At 44.3% G+C, this 18,225-nt stretch overlaps 1 protein-coding gene across 1 annotated transcript; it reads right to left on the bottom strand.

Moving 5' to 3' along the window:
* Window positions 1-1,590: 1,590 nt before the first annotated feature.
* LOC114790238 (thymosin beta-11-like) lies at window positions 1,591-3,151 on the bottom strand. Its single transcript, XM_028980118.1, has 3 exons — window positions 3,056-3,151; window positions 2,455-2,568; window positions 1,591-2,356 (listed from the first exon to the last, which is right to left on the bottom strand). The coding sequence occupies exons 2-3, from the start codon at window positions 2,552-2,554 to the stop codon at window positions 2,328-2,330; spliced, it is 129 nt and encodes a 42-aa protein (XP_028835951.1). The 5' UTR covers window positions 2,555-2,568; window positions 3,056-3,151; the 3' UTR covers window positions 1,591-2,327.
* Window positions 3,152-18,225: the final 15,074 nt, after the last annotated feature.

Below are 18,225 nucleotides of genomic sequence, written 5' to 3'. Positions count from 1 at the left end.
TTTCATTGTGTCACCGTGTGCTGTGCTGCAGTTTTCCACAATCACTTCACTGTTTTTTTTCTCATGCGCCACATAAAGACGAATGTCGAGGTGCGTGTGTGTGTGTGTCTGGTTTCAGCAGTCTGGTTTAGTGTAGTGTGACTCCTCGATGATGATGATGATGACTGCGGTCCTCAGGCCGGTTGCCATGGCAACAGCGGCCCAGGCAGCCACGTGCTCTGTGTGTTGTCGCTGGTGGTGCCGGCCCGGATCCCAGTGTGACACACTGGGGTTTAGTGTGTGTGTGTGTGTGTGTGTGTGTGTGTGCGTGTGTGTGTGTGTGTGTGCAGTCATGTAAAAGAACTTTAGCCCTATTACATGTTTCGGGATCATTACCCTGTGTGTGTGTGTGTTTTTAGTGAACAACATACACACGTCCCACATGTGCAGCAGGCTGTAACGACCTCTTTGTCCTTCGAACAGACTTTAAAGGGCAGCTCATGAAAGTGAAGGCAGCGTGACGACCTGTGACCTTAAAGCGACACGAACGTCGATATTTTTTCCCGTTTCCTACGATTTCGGTGTCTGAAATCTCTACAGATGGACCCCATGCATCTGTCATTCGGTCATTGTGGAGTTATGTAACCCGTGGGGGGCGGGGCTGCGGCAGCACGTCTAGACACTCTCGCTGCGTCTGTGTTGTGTCTGCGCTGCCTGTGTGTCCTGGACTCGGACGTCTAACGACTGAGCACGGACAGACCGCGGGTTCCACCGGAGCCAGGACCTCCCGAACACCCTCAGCTGCACGTGCACGCACGCGTGCATTCTGCAACGTTTTCATCAGCGGTGAAACCAATTCAACCATCAACGGTGTTGGTGGGTAGCGACGCGGTGAAGGAACTGGGCGTCGGTCACCTGCAAGCAAAAGCCTACAGATGGAGAATCTCTTTCTCTACACACATCACGTCATTGTTTCATGGAATGAAAAACGTAAATCAACATTTGACTGACGTCTGACAGCGGATTCGTGTTCACTGGGACCGGCCGTGCACTCACACTTCATCCCTGATTAACCGGTTTAAACGCGATCCCATTAACCTGGCACGAGGGACCGTCCCGGTGTCCACTGTGCCAGGATCCCTGAGGTCTGCAGGGGCTCCAGAACCTCTGCCTTGCCTTCAGAGCGGCGCACGACGCGGGCCGTGATGCGTGTTACACAGAGGTGGAGGGAAGAGCTACTGGTTGTGTAAACCAGGTCAGTCAGTCACATGACCAAGGACAGGAAAGCGTGTAAAACGGCGTCACCCTAATGTCATTAGGGGCATCAGGCAAGGGCTTATTCAGGTTAAGAGCATCCCACGTGGTGCGAACGCCAAAAGAAGCTCTTCCCTCGGTTCCCAACCAAGGCGTACTCATATTGTTAATTAAAGGACGCGACTGCATTATTTAACAGCGTTTCCAGTACTAAAGTGCTCTCCTCGCATGCGAGTTACTTCCTGTTGACCTTAACTGACATGCTGAGCTGGGTTGAGCGGGCCTGGAGGGCATTCAGAACGGCCACGGGTTAGAAGCGAGGGGGGCGGGGGCTTGAAATAAAGGAGAAGCAATGCATTCAGTAACAAAGTTTTTTTTTTTTTTTATTACAACATTTTCAGTTTTTCCCCATCATCGATAACGGTTGGTGGCAAAAGAACATGGCAGCTGAATCTATTCAAATCCCAAAGGAAAAAAATTCTAGAGCATTAAGCGGCCACGTGGCACTCGATCACAGACGACGTCCTTCCATTCGGAAGAACATATGAAGGTGTTGGGGGAAAAAAATAAAAAATAAAAAAAATACAACATTCAAAGCGATTCCAAACCACATTGAGAAAAGAGCCCAAATCAAACCTTCCTGAAAACCACCTTCCTCCTCCTCCATGTGGTAACTCCAAGCTAGATGGATTCTCTGTGGTCTTCCTCTTATTACGAAAAAAAAAAAAAAAAAAAAAAAAAACTCTGGTAAATCGCCACCATTGGTTGGTGAATTTGGTAAAATGAAAAAAGCCACGCCTTGACTGCTTGGTGAATTTAGCTTTTTCCAGGTTCCAACGGCCACGCCCCCCTCCACCTCTGGACATCGGCAGGGACCGGTGAGGTCACGGGCCCCCTCAGACGACGGCGCCGACTTGGGGGACTGGGTCCAAAAGTCTGATGGTCTTCTTTCATCCATCGGTGGTGCAGCATGGGTAATTTTTTTTTTTTTCTTTTTTTTTTGACGTTACGGAGTTACAGAGCTAGGAGAGGTGAATGAGAAAAGGCAATGCGGGGAGGGGAGTGCACAGTGCATGGTGACAGGGTGGGCTTCACTATGACTGCGCCTTCTCCTGCTCGATGGCTGCGGGAGAGAAGGGGACGAACGGTCACACACACTCACACACACAGGACCCATCACAGGAGCACAGAACACGCCCAGACCGGCCCGCCCGGACTCACTTTCTTGTGATGGGAGAGGGTTCTTCTCCTTCGTCTCGGTCTTCTTCAGCTTGCTCTTGTCGAAGCTGGTGACCTCCTCCAGGTTGGGCTTGTCAGACATGATCGCGGGGTGTCCTGTATGGAGAGGAGGAGGAGGAGGAGAGGAAGGAAAACCCCACGTCAGACCACTGCGCAACTTCCACGCCGCTGCTCTTTTGTTCTTCTCGCGATTTTAATTAACAAAAAAAAAAAAACGATTAAAATAAATACGTCAAAAGAACAAATAAATAAAAGTCATTTCCAGCACAGAAACGAGGCCGGGAAGAGCCGGGATTTGGTGCGGGGCAGGTGCCGCCTGGGTCTTTTGTTCCATGTGCTTCGCCCAAAGTGCGGCAGCCCGAGGAACCGACGCCCAGAACGGCAAGACGCGGCCCGTTTTACCGCCCGGGCCGACGAGCCTCCGGCATCTTATCGAACCCGGTAAAATAAAATAAAAAAAAAAGGAAAAACGTGCACAACGCACCCGTGAATAAATGCAACTTTTAAACATGCAACCTACTCTGTTCGCTGCACGATAACATGATAACATGGTCGTACGGGGGACAACCGCCCACAAACTTACCGGAGTTTTAATCAGCGCTGATGAAGTCGGAAGGCTCTGCGGTGCAGCAATGTGGCGCGTCTCTGCGCAACTGTGCGCTTTTATACAGAGGGATATGCTAATTAGCCGCGTGACGTCAGCGCGCCGTTTTCACGGAGCGCCTGGGAAGTCCGGCAAAGGGAAAACAACAACAACAACAACAAAAACAACAACAAACAAACGGTACGCACGAGATAGACGCCAAGTGCAGACGCGTCGCGCTGTTTTATTTCACACGAGGTGCGTTCATGTCGACGATCTACGCTTCCAGGCGACGTCCTGGCGACATCTAGTGGATGGTGGGGGAACTGCACCCAACAAACAGGATTCCCACACACACAATCGTTCCAACGTGTTGTAGTAACGCTGCGCAAAACGCAACAGAGGTGCTGTTTATTTACAGACGATCCTCTTCCCGGTCTAAATTACATTTTAGAGCGTTAAGGATCTGAAATAAATTAAAACGCGCGATTTAGATCTTAACATAGCCCGTACGTGCGCTGTAAAAATGGAATATAAAGCAGAGAGCTGACATTTGTACATTTCCAACGAACCAGGTGAATTTTGAAAATTTCGAGCGAAAATTACAAACCGGAAGCACTTGTTCGTCAAAGACTTGCGACTCTTACGGCTGCGTTCCATTGTCCGCTGTACATCAACATAGCGGCCTACCACAGATATATACACCCTAGATGTCGCATTCGGCCTCCCGGTTGCCTCGTCAGTACATATCTCATTCACCCATATGAGATATGGCTGCGCCGCTCTGACGGGACGAGCGAAGATGCGGGTCTATTGCTCCGCGATCGGCTCTAATAACGAAGGATCAAGGCAGCCCTAGCCCCTCCCAAGATGGCGGCCGTATTGACGCATTCGCTCCCATGCCATGCCCTATTCGCCGCGACGTCTAGTGTGTATATATCTATGGCCGCCTACAAATTAGCGAAATGACGAACCGTTATTTGAATTGGAATGAACTATCAGAATGGAGTTTTCATTCATTTAGTTCATTAACTGCGCTCAGGAGCGGCGAACCTGCTGTTTTTACTCTGGAACGAAATGAAGCATTTTGTTGTGTCGTTGGTTTCTTTAAATAAACCAGAAATCCAGACCAGAATTTTCATTCAGCCAAGCAAATTTTCGTGTCTTTACAAGAAACGCCCGGCACCGGTTTATTTCCTGTCATTTTGGCAGATTTTATTTTAATCAAACTGTCTTAATGCAGTTCTGTGTGTTAAACACACAGTTCTAATCAATGCAAACTGTGTGATAAATTTCTTATATTCGTGTTTATGAAGTATGGGGATTGAAGAAACCCTAAATTGTCCTTCAGCTGAGCCTCGTTGTTTAAGTTGCTAATGTTTGATATGGAGGACGGCGGACCAGGGCTGAAAAGTATTGATATGGACCAGGGCTGCCAACTCTCATGCATCTGACTGTCTTCACACGCCATACATCAGACGCGTCAGGCCGAATCGGATCTGGCTTCCCAACACCACTTGATGTGATTCACAAATGTCAGTGCGATTACATTTATTCACAAACCACCGTATATATGATTCTTATGTAATGTATATCAATACTTCTTTGTTAAAATGATATGATTGATATGTAATATGTCAAGAATGTTTCATATATGTTGTTACATAATAAAGTTCTTTTAGCCATTGACAAGAACTTCTTAAAGAAGATATAACAGAGAAGTATTTATATCTAATCTGACGTAAAGATTCACAACCGAAATGAATAATCGCATGAAAATTACAAACAATTTAAAAAATGCGGACAGAACTGCAGTGCTGGACAAACAATAACCGCTGAAAAGTGAATGTAAAAGCGCCGCGGCGACTGTAGAAGAGATACAAATGGCTGACATGAGTTATGATAACATGAGAAGCGGCTATCTTCTTTTGCAAAAAATGTACTCTCAGTCCAGTCAGCAGCTGAAGACTGTGGAGGAAAACTATGTTAAAGCGAATGAACAGATGCAGAAATACTGGAGGAAGACAGTTATATTAATGCAAAAGAATTACCAACTGGACAAAATGTATAAGGCTCTGGAGGCTCATGTTACCCAGGAAGAGAACGAGAAGCAACATTTAACTGATAGGCTTTGCGAGGAATGCAAAAGAAAGGTGGAACTCATGGGAAAAGAGCACAGTCCAGCTGAGCGTCCCAAGTGGCCCACTTGGAATAGTATTGGCGTTCCTTTCACATTCACAGATTTTGTTGCACTCGCCGCTGTCACCGTACTTTGTTGGATCATGCGTAAGGACTGAGGCTGTACAGGTCCTGAGCTTTTATCTATACAGCTCTTTTTACAACTTACGAGAGACACGCAACACTTCTCACGTTGGCAACAAGCTGCAGCAGCCACGAAGTACATCCATGACACTGCTGACATTCAATGGACGTCACTTTCATATTAGTATTAGCTAGATCTTTCACTGTGCCGGCTTAAGAATGGAGTGGAGATGGACCTTTATGTAATCCATAAACTGTACTGTAAACAATAAAAATCAATACAATCGGTTGCATAAGTGTGCACCGGTGAAATGTATTATTCACTTACACACTATCCTCAAAAGCTTAGTCCTTTTACTCAGGGCACAACCCACCGTGCGGACGACCCTTAAAATAATACGTATTAAACTACTCAAAGAGACAAATTAAAGATGAACCCCACAGAAAACCAGAGCTAACTGGTGGAAACGTTGGTGAAAACAACTGCAGTGAAAGGGTCTTCAATTAAAAAAAATCCTAGGGTCCCAGCAGTTAAGGTCCCGTGACCAGAAGGTTGCTGGTTCGAATGTCATGTCTGCCCACTTCTCACCAAGGGTGAGGGTTAAAAGTAGGGGAACATTTCACTGTGTCACCGTGTGCCGTGCTGTGCTGCAGTGTTTCACAATGACAGTCACTTCACTTTCACTTTCTTTCTGGCGGTGTGCCTGCGGCCATACAGTTAATGCGCACAGATGCGGGAAGTGACCAAAGTGATGGCTAGGGATAAGTGGATCTTCGAAAGCGTCAGGGTAAATGTCACACGTTCACCAAGGTGAATGTCACAAGGCTGCACCACGAATGTGCTTCATTCTGTACATGAAATAAAATCATAATCATAATGTGAAATAAAATTCACACTAAAATAAAACAACAGCATTTATTAGACGCCCTTATCCAGAGCGACTTACAATCAGTAGTTACAGGGACAGTCCCCCCCTGGAGACACTCAGGGTTAAGTGTCTTGCTCAGGAACACAATGGTAGTAAGTGGGGTTTGAACCTGGGTCTTCTGGTTCATAGGCGAGTGTGTTACCCGCTAGACGACATGGATTTTTGTTCACTCCACTGTGCATGACTACTTTTCACATTATTTGTAGTCATCGTTGAGGTAGAAGCTGGTCGTCTCAGGCGGCCGGTCGGCGCTGTAGCACAACGTGGGTCTTCACCTCCAATATGCCACGCTGGCGCCACACATACACATGGCAGTATGCAGATGTCAGAGAAAACAGCCCGTCTGATCAGAAGCAGCACTTTCTTCTACCTTCGCCCTTCTCTCCCCTTCCTGATGCTAAACTGACTGGTGAAATCGGACTGAAAGGATGGCTTTACCACGGCGCTGCATTATGGCTGCATTCACCGGCAAAAAACGCACACAAGGGTGCCTGGCTTTTATTTTTCATCTCATCCAAAGGCCTTCTGCACAACTTGTGTGTGTGTTTATTTTTGATCGAGGGCAGTGTGACAATGACGCCGCTTCAGTCGTGATCTTGCCAGCATGCGGTGGCTAAGGACGGTCACAGTTCAGGACTGGTCCTGGGGCGTTTGTGCTTTCGTAATGTCATATTAGAGGTGACACCCATCAGGTCCATGCAGCAGCAGCCTGGAGCGGGTCAGCTTCCTGTTTTCCTGCCTTCTAGTCTTTCATCAGTGGGAGGGACGGAGGGGAAACGTGGGACCGAAACCACTAAGTAAAACAGTAAATCCAATTTTTCAAGGTTTACATCTTGTCCACTTCAGTGTGGGGCACACAGGAACGAATAATGTGCAACACCGAACGGCAGCAAATGCCACATCTGAGTAGTAACAGGAGGCCATCAGCTGAAAATGTGTCTACAGACACTTGCCGTGCATTATTAGCCGTTATACCATGCGGCTCTAGAACGACACAATTCATTTTAGTAAGAAACACAATTAATATGCAACAAACAAAACAGAGGAACATCCAGAAGAAACGTCGCCTGAGCAGAGAGAGAAAGTTCTTTACTGAAATATTCTTTACATTGTGTATTTTTAATGTATATTGTATGATTAATTGATTAATTGTAGTATGCTTTTTTGTTTGTGGTTCCTCTTTATTAGCTTTTGACTGGGTTTGGTTTAGGGTCAACTTTAGGGTCAACTTGCCGTAAAGTAGAATCTTTGTCAGTGCTCAGCATGGCCACCGTACGATATCTGGATCTGAAAGCAGAATTAAGGTTCAAGGTTTTTCCCTTCAAAGTATATTTGAAGGGTAACATCATAACTAAATTGCATTTAAAAGAAAATGTATTACTTAGATGGTTCAGCATGTTTAAATGATGTTAAATGGTGGGAAAAATCCCAAATCCTATTTATATGCACAGCATTAATAGATTTGGGGTCTAATGAAACCTATTTAAAGGGTTAGCAACTACAACAAAAAAAAAAAGATGTATACTTACCAAAACTTACCTATAAGCCAACCGTGGACAACACCAACAACAGAACTATGAAGTTTACATGCAGGCTGTGTCTCCTCTCACTGTGTCGTGTGTTTGGGGCGCTCGCCACCTGTGTACAACAGCCCTGTCCGCTGCGCTTTCACCCAGCGGGTGACACAATATGTCTGTAGGACCGTCATTATAGAGCCCAGCGGGTGACACTAAGTGTAGCCCTGTATACACAATTACACCTTGGAAAACCCATTTCGTTACCCGGCAGTGGCATAGCGGGTAAGAAAGCGGACCCGTTGCCGCCAGGGTGCCAGCAAGGTGCCACGGTGCCACTGAACTGCGCCGTCCTCACACAATGCTCCCCGGGTGCTTTACGTGGCTGCTCGCCTCTCACCGAGGGTGATGTTGGTTAAAATGCGGAGGACACATTTCACTGTGTGCACCGTGTGCCGTGCTTGCTGTGCTTTACACTGGCAAGTACTTCATTTTAACTGAATTGGCAAGGTCTTGCTCCGCTTGTCCGGGTCGCGGGGGCAGCCACCTCCACCAGCTCTTCTGGCAGGACCCCAAGGCGTACCCAGACATGACCGGAGATGTCATTTCTCCAGCGTGTCCTGGGACGACCCCGGGGGCCCGAAACACATCCCCAGAGAGGCGTCCAGGAGGCATCCTGACCAGGTGCCCGAACCACCTCAACTGGCTCCTCCGATGCGTCCGAGCTCCTCACGCTATATCTCCAAGGCTGCGCCCGTCCCGGCTGTGCCAAACGTGCACGTGCCTGCTACTAGCTTCATACCCGAGAGACGTTGTCCCTGCTTTCCAGTCCGTGCGCTGCTGCCTTGTCCTTGAAGAGGATGAGTTCTTCTTCTCTCGTAAAGTTGAGCGGAGATGTGTTCAGGCTATCGATAAATTTCCTGTAGTGAGGGCACTAGAGGATTTTCTGCAAGGCGCGGAGCTTTGGTGGCCCAGGACTCTTTCCGGTGAGGTACAGGAATCTCTCCTCCCCAAGGACCTGTATCCAGATGTCCCGATGCTCTTCAAGCTGCTTGATACAGTCAGACGGCTGCATGAACATTAGCAAGATGTCCAAGTGGGGCAACGCCGACTAGCATGCCAAGTGATGGGCGTTGTAAAGTAGAAACATGTAGCCACAGTGCCACATATATTCCAGGACAAACTTCAAGATCCACAACGGGTCACAGCCGTCATAGACAATATCGATTACCTTCTTTGCGAAATTGTACCGCATAAAACCGTACAACTTGCCCAGTGCATATGTGTGGATTTTGGCTTCGCCAACATCATCACTGTGCGTAAATAACCGAAACGCTTCTACCCTTTCTATGAGTGCCTGTATATCAATTGGGGTTCTTTTTCTGTTCCTCTATTGGTCCACAAAATATTTACAGTATTCAACGTGTTAGTAACATATTGCTGCAAACAGTCTAGAAGAATGACTGAACCAAAATGATAATTAATAAAGTCTCCTCAAAGAATTATTGTTTTTCAAAGATTTGTAAAATCTTGAGTATTTCATTTTTTTTTTTTTTTTATTACAAACCATTTAGCTTTGATGTTTAAATAAATGAGTGTGAGACCTGATTGGGTGAACTAGTGGGAGGAAAGGACAGAAGCGGAAAGAAACACACCAAGCAGACCTCCTGAACTACTGAACAGACCTCCTGAACAATACGTATGGACAAAACCCTGATCCAATCCCATTCAAACCCTGATCCAATCCCCTGAACCCAGATCCAATCCCATTCAGAACTAGTCCGTTTTTTTTTTACAGTTTCTTTCTTCAGGTTTGAGCTGTGGGGGCAAAAAGAAAGACACCATTGATCGCTAAAGAATCGCCTCCTCCTTCCTCCGAGTTCCTGACAGTCTTTGAGCGAACAAAGTCGATGCCTTCGTAAGCAAATAAATAGGTGAGGAGCACCGTTTAATACAATCTGTTTTCATTTTGAATTTTGGTCAGCATCCTTATTGTGTCCTACAATAGTGTCCCAAGTCACCCAAAGACCCATCAGCGTCAATACTGTACAAAAATTCTGAATATAAAAATATACCTAAAGAAAAATGATGGCACATGGCATAGCTCAAAGAACAAAGTTCTCCACTGTGTTATACGAAGTAGCGTATATTTTCCAAATTAATAAATATTATTGACACCAATAATTTTTTCCTTATTTTCACTTTTAAAACAATACCTTGTACTTGTTTACGTATCTTTGTACTGATAAATGCATAATAAAATAATACTAAATGTTTTGCTTATGATCCACTTAATTTAAGAAATAAATGCAATTAATAGAACCGTTTTTGAGCCCGAGAGAAGTTGCCAATGTGACGAATGTTTTTTGTTCTATGTGTTTTTAGGTCTTTTTAGGTTCTTTGGATAGTTTCATTAGGTCCAACTCAGTATTAAGACTCAAAGAATGGCTTATTCAGCACGACCCTTGCTCTTACACTTAATACATATACAAGCAAAAAATAAAACATAGAATGCATTAAAGAAAATTTCCATTACAAGAAGAAATGAGCCAATATCACAAATGTCTGTTACTATAGAAGGAAGAAGCAAAAAGTAGGGAACGTAAAAAACGTCAAATATCGTCAGCACTTCCACCCTAACAAGGTGGTGATGTCTCATGCCCTTCTGGACTTACGATCTGGATTCGTCTGCCTCAGGTTTCCGGGACACATCCAGAGCCCCTCCTGCCTCCACAATTCGTCCTCATCGACAGACCTGGCCACAGGGGGGCGCTTCACACACATACCAAGCTGACTGAGACGTGGAGGCAGGGAGAAGCCACCCAACAAAAACGGGGAAGTGACACACAGCCACCCACATTACATTTGATTACGCCTCCAGAACCATCCACACAGCCGCCGAACATGCCACCAAGCACCTATACACACACACATATGCTCACCTCTCTCATGATGCATTCAAGGCATTTCCCACATTTAAACTTACGATACAATCTACAGTGATTTCCTTCATGGGCTCAGGGGCTACATACTCTGTGCTGAAACGTACCGACCTTTTTCCACCTCCAGTGTTGGGAGCCCATTCAATCACATCTGTGTCAGCATCAGGCCACCATGACCCCCTTCAAACATCACTGTCTCACCTGCGCCCCTATTTGTTGGGCCTAGGCCCAATGTGCAGGTTTGGCTTGGTAGTCACATCAATGGCTGCTGGGTTAACCATTTCACAGGCCGCTTTTAACGTTAAAGGTGATTTGCAGTTGACATTTTTACATTACAGCAGGGGGAGATGGATCCCACCTCGACTCTAACAAAATCCCGTACTGCACTGGGAATGTTCATAATGTCCATTGTACCTCCTTCTTCTGTCCCGGTGGGCCTGATGTTGATTATTAAAAGGAATTTTTCCAGCCCCCAAATAATAAGTGTTTTGGGATCGTAAATGATTTTGTGTCATCTGTGTGTCTGTTCCCTGAGTGGCAGCGATTCTTTAGGTCCTCGTTGGTGAAAAACTTCTCTGATGTTGTGTTGCCACTGACTAATCTGCTCCGTAAAAACTCTGCCTTTGTTTGGTCCGCAGATTGCCAGAGGGCATTTGAACATGCCAAAGCCTTGCTTTGTAACTCTCCAGTTCTTGCTGCTCCAAACTTTCACCTTCCATTCATACTGGAGGTAGATGCAAGTGCTACCGGAGCCGGTGCTGTACTTTTACACGAAGATACAAATGGATTTGATCACCCCGTTTGTTCTTTTTCTAGGAGGTTCTTGAAGCTTCAACTCAATTACTCAATTGATAAATGCTAAATGTAAATTCCAGTACCATTGAGAAGGAAGCCTTGGCTTTGTTGCTGCCATTGCAACATTTTGAAGTTTATGTTTGGTCAACTTCTATTCCCGTTGTCATGTTTACCGATCATAACCCTCTTGTCTTCCGAAAAATGCCAGTTTTCATTGCAATGTTCAAACTCAAGGTCATCTGGCAAAAAAGTTGATACAGTGGTATATTGTGCTACTACCACCTGTGTGAAATTATTGATTACCTGGTATCCAGTATTAATGTGTAGAAGAGTAAAAAAAACGTTCGTTTTAATCTTGTAGTATTTGTAGAGTTGTCCTTTTTTCCCCATGCACTTTATTTCATCTTTAAAATCCAAAATCTTGATAATTATTTGCCTTTCCAATTTGGACAGATTCATTCTGCAGGTGGCAGCGTTGTCAAAGAAACAGTGAAATCTACTAGTCTACACCCAGCCCGGCATTTTCATTTTCTGCACCCACCCAGCATTTCGACTATTTTCAAGGTTGAAGATTTATCAATCAATGTAAAATTTACTGTAGCGGAGGAGAGTCTGTTTTTTAGCTTTTAAAAATGGGACTGAAGGTTTATTTTATTGTAGATGCATCTGCAGATGAAGTTGTCCAGTGCCATGAAGATAGTCCTTGATACAGAACAAAGTGAAACTGATTTAAAACTCAATAAAAAAATATATATATAGTCTGTATATGATGCCACACTGACGCATAATCACCAAACCTTTACTCATAACCCAAATTTGCTCTATTTGCACAAAACTATATTTTAATTTAACTAACTGTATGTATATTTCATACTGGTCTCACCAGCAGCTCAAAGTAAGGAACCAGGATTAAATTTGGGTGGCTGGGACTAAGTGGTTATGGCTAGATGCCTGAGTACATGTTAAATGCAACATAGTCCCAGTGTGCATCTATGATAACCACCAATCACAGTATATTTAGGGTTAACTGTTATGGAATGTACTGTATGTCTAAAAATCTGAGTCTTTAGCCTGGATTTAAAAATTCAAGATTCAAGATTTTGTCATGTGTGTAACCCCCTTTAATCGGGAAATAAATGTGGAAATAAAATTGAAACAAAAATACAGAAAATGTTATATTTTTTTGCACTTCATTTGGGACTCATGCACATCTCTGTTAGACATGCATAGTTATACCAGTACCAACATGCTACGAAATGCATCCTGCACCGCTTTGTTTATTCTGTGTTTAGTTTAGAATAAAGTTAAGAATAAAACGAAATAAATTTCAACAAGGACAAATGAAATAAAACAAAAGGGGAGTAATGCTAGAATTTTAGCTAGTCAGCATGTTAAAATGCAAGCATATGTTTCCAGTGCAATGCCACTGTGTCTCTGAATCAAGCGCCCAGACCACCTCCAGACTCCAATGATGAGACCACCAGAGAGGTGTCGGTCTGGACATGGACCGCTGACCGCACCACGACCCAGGTCCCGCCAATCCAAAGATAGACTCATGACTCTGACGATCTTAGAAATAATAGACTTCCTATACTCATGACTCTTGTTAACCCAGTGTTAACACTGCAGTGATAGGGAGCTGTTCAAGCTCAGTGTCAGTGTGAAATACATATTCTGGAGATGATAACATCATAACCTTTGCATGGATTGTGTACTTTTCAGGAGTTGCATTTACAGTAGTGGATGTCTGTCGCATGGGTGACTCATTAATGGAGGAGCTGCTTGAAAATTATGAGTCATCTTGGCCAGATTTGTGTAAAATAAAGGATAATGAACAACAGCAAAATGCAATTTCTTTATTTTTTTTTGGAAGAGTGAAGAGCCATCCAAGTCTTCCCGTGATCGGGTTAAAATAGCTGTAAAAAAAAAAAAAAACGGTAAACTCCACTACTATGACGAGTAGTGGTTCCTATGATGTAAGGCACCACAGAGTGACCATTATGAAAGTTGAGGTGTGCAGATTGATTTATTCAATGCTCTAATGTCCATGTGAGAAAAAAAAATCTTCACCGTCCCCACACACTGCTCCCCGGGCGCCTGTCATGGCTGCCCGCTGCTCACCAAGGGTGATGGTTAAAAGCAGAGGACAAATTTCGTTGTGCCACCGTGTGCTGTGGCACAACAAACCCCACTTACTACCATTTTGTCCCTGAGCAAGATGCTTAACCCTGAGTGTCTCCTGGGGGACTGTCCCTGTCGCTACTGATTTTATGGTAAATGCTGTACTAAATGATCTTCTGAAACGCTGTAAATTAAATGCAAATACAAATAAAGAAGAAGAATCAATGTGAGCAAGTTTGAAGAATCAATGTCAGCAAGAAGACTCCTATCTATAACAGGATGGTACAGCGCATTATTGCCACCCGACTCCCATCACATATGCATGTATACACCATCAGAGATGTTTCCACCCAGCGTTTTAGACCTTCAAGGTTGAGTGGCTGTGGGATTTTGTGCTTTGGAAACTTGCTGGCTGCAAGTTCATTGTAAATCAATCTTCATGTGCCAAGAAAAGGACAGCAGGACGCTGAGAATTTGAGTGATTATTTCAGCCAGAAATTTTTCTTACTGAAATATGTGTCAAAAGGTGACTCTTAAACGGTCACTGACCTTACAGCACAGCAATTTGCAGCAGATGGAAGAAACTCCCCGTGGAATCTTATTAAAAATCCTAAACAGAGAAAGCAGGTGACTGGATAAATCTTGTGCAAAGCTCTAGGACAAGGGGTGAAAATTGTAATAAATTAAGAGGCAGCACAGCCACAGAAGTGCATAATACCTCTGAGGAACGTCTCTCTTGAGATGAGTATGAGGGGCGCAGGACTGCCCCTTTAAAATTGACCTTCGGTGACCCACACTACCTCAAGTTAATTGATGGCCTTATGCACAGCACAGATATTTTAGTTCATTCGCTGTCACACAGTGAAAGAAAAAATATGAAGGTTTAGGGTGACAACTTTTCCTTGACTAGTCCATGCCAGTCAGTCAGGTTCCAGATATGGATTGTGGGGGCACAAGGCGCTTCCAGGAAAAAGTCTCCAGTGGTACCTGGGCCGCCCCTGGGGTCTCCGCCGACTGGCATGTTCCTGGAAAAGACGCAATGGCAGCTTCCTGGTGGGCGTTTTTATTACATGCCCAAACCACCTCAGATGGCTCCACTCTATCTGGAGGAGAAGCTGCTCAGCTCTGAGGATAGCAACCTTCCCACTTTCAGCCTGTGAAAACTTTTGCACGTAAAAGTTACCCTAGACTAGACCCTAGAATTAAGGTGGGAAACGATGCTTAAAAAGGGAAGTTGATTGATAGTAATTAAGGTTATAATTTGGATGGTTGCCCTGAATCCTTCAGAAATTGCTATATCTATTTATTTATGTATTTATTTAGTCTTACCGCCCCAAGACCGAGGAAAAAATGTCTCTCTGGGTGGGAGGAGAGATGAAAAAAGACTCAAGCGAGAGAGAGAAAACGTGTCCTTTTCTCTGAACAAAGGGATGTGTGTAACAGATAAGAACGCCTTCTCAGATGAAAGCGGATTATCAGTCCTTTCTTTCTTCAGATGTAGTCATGGAGGCAAAAGAGATCTGGTGGCGAGATAGAGATGGAGGACTTACCTTAAACTGAAGACAGAGAAGAAAACACAAACCTTCTGAAACACACCTTGTCTAGTGTTTGTTTCTGATAGTAGGAAAATGTTAGAGGTGTGAACCTTCACTGGTCTCACAATTCGATTATCTATGTATCACGATGCATCCCGTCAGTTACTTTACATTACAATACAGGCCAAGAGTTTGGACACACCTTCTCATTCAATGTGTTTTCTTTATCTTCATGACCATTTACGTTGGTAGATTCTCACTGAAGGCATCAAAACTATGAATGAACACATGTGGAGTTATGTACTTAACAAAAAATTGTGTATGGTGTTCAGAGGGCGTTCATTTCGTACATCGGTGTGGACGAGGCCGAACTCCTACCCAGAGCTACCACTACCGGCACAACTTTTTAACTAGAAAACCACCCGTCAACGTCATCATGCAATAATGAATGCACAATCGTTCAGTATCTGCATGGCGAGGCACCGATCGTGAGATTCATTTCAACACACGTGTGTGATGGTGTGCACTGCTCTACGTTCAGAATCAGCTCAGGTACAGGATGTGTGTGTATGTAAAATGCAGTTATGATATGTGTGCTGTGTGTGTTTCTGACACTCTGCTCCTCTCTTGTCACTTTAATAACCTTTGACACACTCCAGCTCTGACGCGAGGCGTCGGCTGCTTCATCTTTACACGCTGCGCCTCAGTGCGGTGGAGGGTGGGCGCCGGCGAACGCTCTGCTGCTCTAATCGCCCTGACAGTCGCTGCATACTCACAATCTACACCACGTTGTCATTAAGACCCTCCATCGGCGGACAGGAACAGCTGCACGCCCACCGTCTTCTACATTATGCATCCGTCCTCATGAGTTCTTAATGCTCCGTCATGTTCTGTAGTGCTGCGCTGATCTTACAGACGGTGCTGCGGTGCTTTCAGCGTTTCGTAGCTTTTACACAATGTACAGTGCATCCAAAAAGTATTCACAGCAGTGTTGGGAAGGTTACTTTTACAATGTATTCCATTACAGATTACAGAATACATGCCCCAAAATGTAGTTTGTAACGTATTCCGTTAAGTTACTCAATGTGTGTAACGTATTCTGAATACTTTGGATTACTTAATATATTGTCATGCTTTTTACAACTACATGAATGTAGCAATCACAGATAATAAAAAAGCCCTGTTTTTCCTTAACCATTTCTTTATTTATAAAGCTGAAAAGTGGAAGAGTATTTTACAAACATAAAATATGCCATTGAAAAGTATTTATTGTTATGGTCACCTACATATTCCATCACTTAGTTAAAATAAAAAGTAGCCTTGCACAAGGAAAAAAACAGCATTTTCTGATTAGGACAAAAACGGTAAATCACTTTGACTAGCACCAACACTCAGTCCATATGCACTGTAAGAGTATAAAAATCATGGTGTAATAGTGAATTAAATCATATTTATTTACAATTTCAGGGGTAGCATGGATTTATGGGTGCTGAAACAGAGCGCAAATCTTGAGGGACTGCGCATGCGCAGATCCGCTAGGTAGCAAAACTCGATAGGCAGCATTTTTCGACAGAACACCTGTGTTATGCGCGGTCCGCACAGCGTGGAATTACTAAAATTAGAGAGGAGATAAAGAGGAGATAGCCTAACATATGAAACAGGAAAAGACCGCCGTGAAATCCATTTATTTCAACAAAGTAACTGTATTCTGATTATCACTCATTTAAACGGTAACTGTATCGAAATACAGTTACTCATATTTTGTATTCTAAATACGTAACGCCGGTACATGTATTCCGTTATTCCCCAACACTGCACACCATAATGACAACATGAAAAAAGTTTCCTTGAGGTTTTGGAAAATTAATTCAAACAAAATGTGGAAAAAGTCATAAATACTTGTTGTAAATACTTTCCGGATGCACTGTACATTCCAACAGTCCACAAACACACGTGTGTGTGTGTGTGTGTGTGCGCGAAACTGGTGTTGTTAATGACATTGTCCATGTCACAGTCTGCCAAAACAGTAACCTTATGTTTTAATTCATGTTTTAATCACTGTGATTCATTTCAAATACCTGTAATAAGTATTAAGTAATAAGTAAAAAGTAATAAGTAATAGTTTATTATAATAAATTAATGCCGTATCTCTTCGTTTACTGTACACTCACGTGTCACACCAACACTTGAGGGTGGGAGTGTCTGTCGTGCAGGGTGCACACGATCAGCAACCAATGGCTGTTTCTCACTTGCATCAACAGACCCTCAAAATCCACAAAAACTCAACTGTCTGGCCACCGTGTATACAATCAGGAAAATTGCATAACTATATTTGATTGGCTGGTGATTATAATTGGAATCATTGCCCTGTGGTGGGCTGACACCCTGCCCTTCACTCTGAGTTCGCCATGTCACGGGACCTCGTCACAGGACCGCTCGGGAGGGCGGAAGAAGGTGTCCCCCCACTGATTAAATCAATCATCCGCCCGCACATCCACGCTCAGTCATTCAGTTCCACGGATCGCTGGTTCCCGACTCCTTGACTCGGCTCAGCGGATCTAGTAAGCCTGATGTGATTAGTTATTTCCAAGTTCCTCCAAGCTCACGAAATGGGGCTGATTCAGAGGTTAGCAGGGGGTCAGAGGTCAACTCGTTCCACATAAACAGCAGCGTGACGGCGTATGATAATTGCATTATTGTTCTTCCTTCTGCTGCGATACTCTTATTCATTACGATATGGATGGTTCCAACAACGCTGCAGGGCCCAGAGGAAACGCACTCAGAATGAGGGCTCTTCAGCTTCCATCCACAAGGCGGCTGCTCAGCCCCTGACCTCTGACCTCAGTTACTTGAATTCTCAGCCAGGAACATGACTGGTACTTCCCTGTAAAACCACATTTTAAGTAATATATTGAGCAGTAGAGTAACATGATATCTGCAGAGACCTTCAGAACGCCGCCAGCATCTCTCCGCCTGCTCGTCCTGCAGTAATTACATTCATTACAGCTTATCTGCAGGAAATGCACACAATCTCCACAAGACAGTGGAGTCAGTAAAAATAGTCAGTGTTCT

This window comes from Denticeps clupeoides, chromosome 5 (genome assembly GCF_900700375.1).
Source record: "Denticeps clupeoides chromosome 5, fDenClu1.1, whole genome shotgun sequence".
In the NCBI taxonomy this organism is placed as follows: Eukaryota; Metazoa; Chordata; class Actinopteri; order Clupeiformes; family Denticipitidae; genus Denticeps; species Denticeps clupeoides.
Note: the sequence above shows the minus strand (reverse complement) of the source record. Positions and strands in the feature narration are given on the sequence as shown.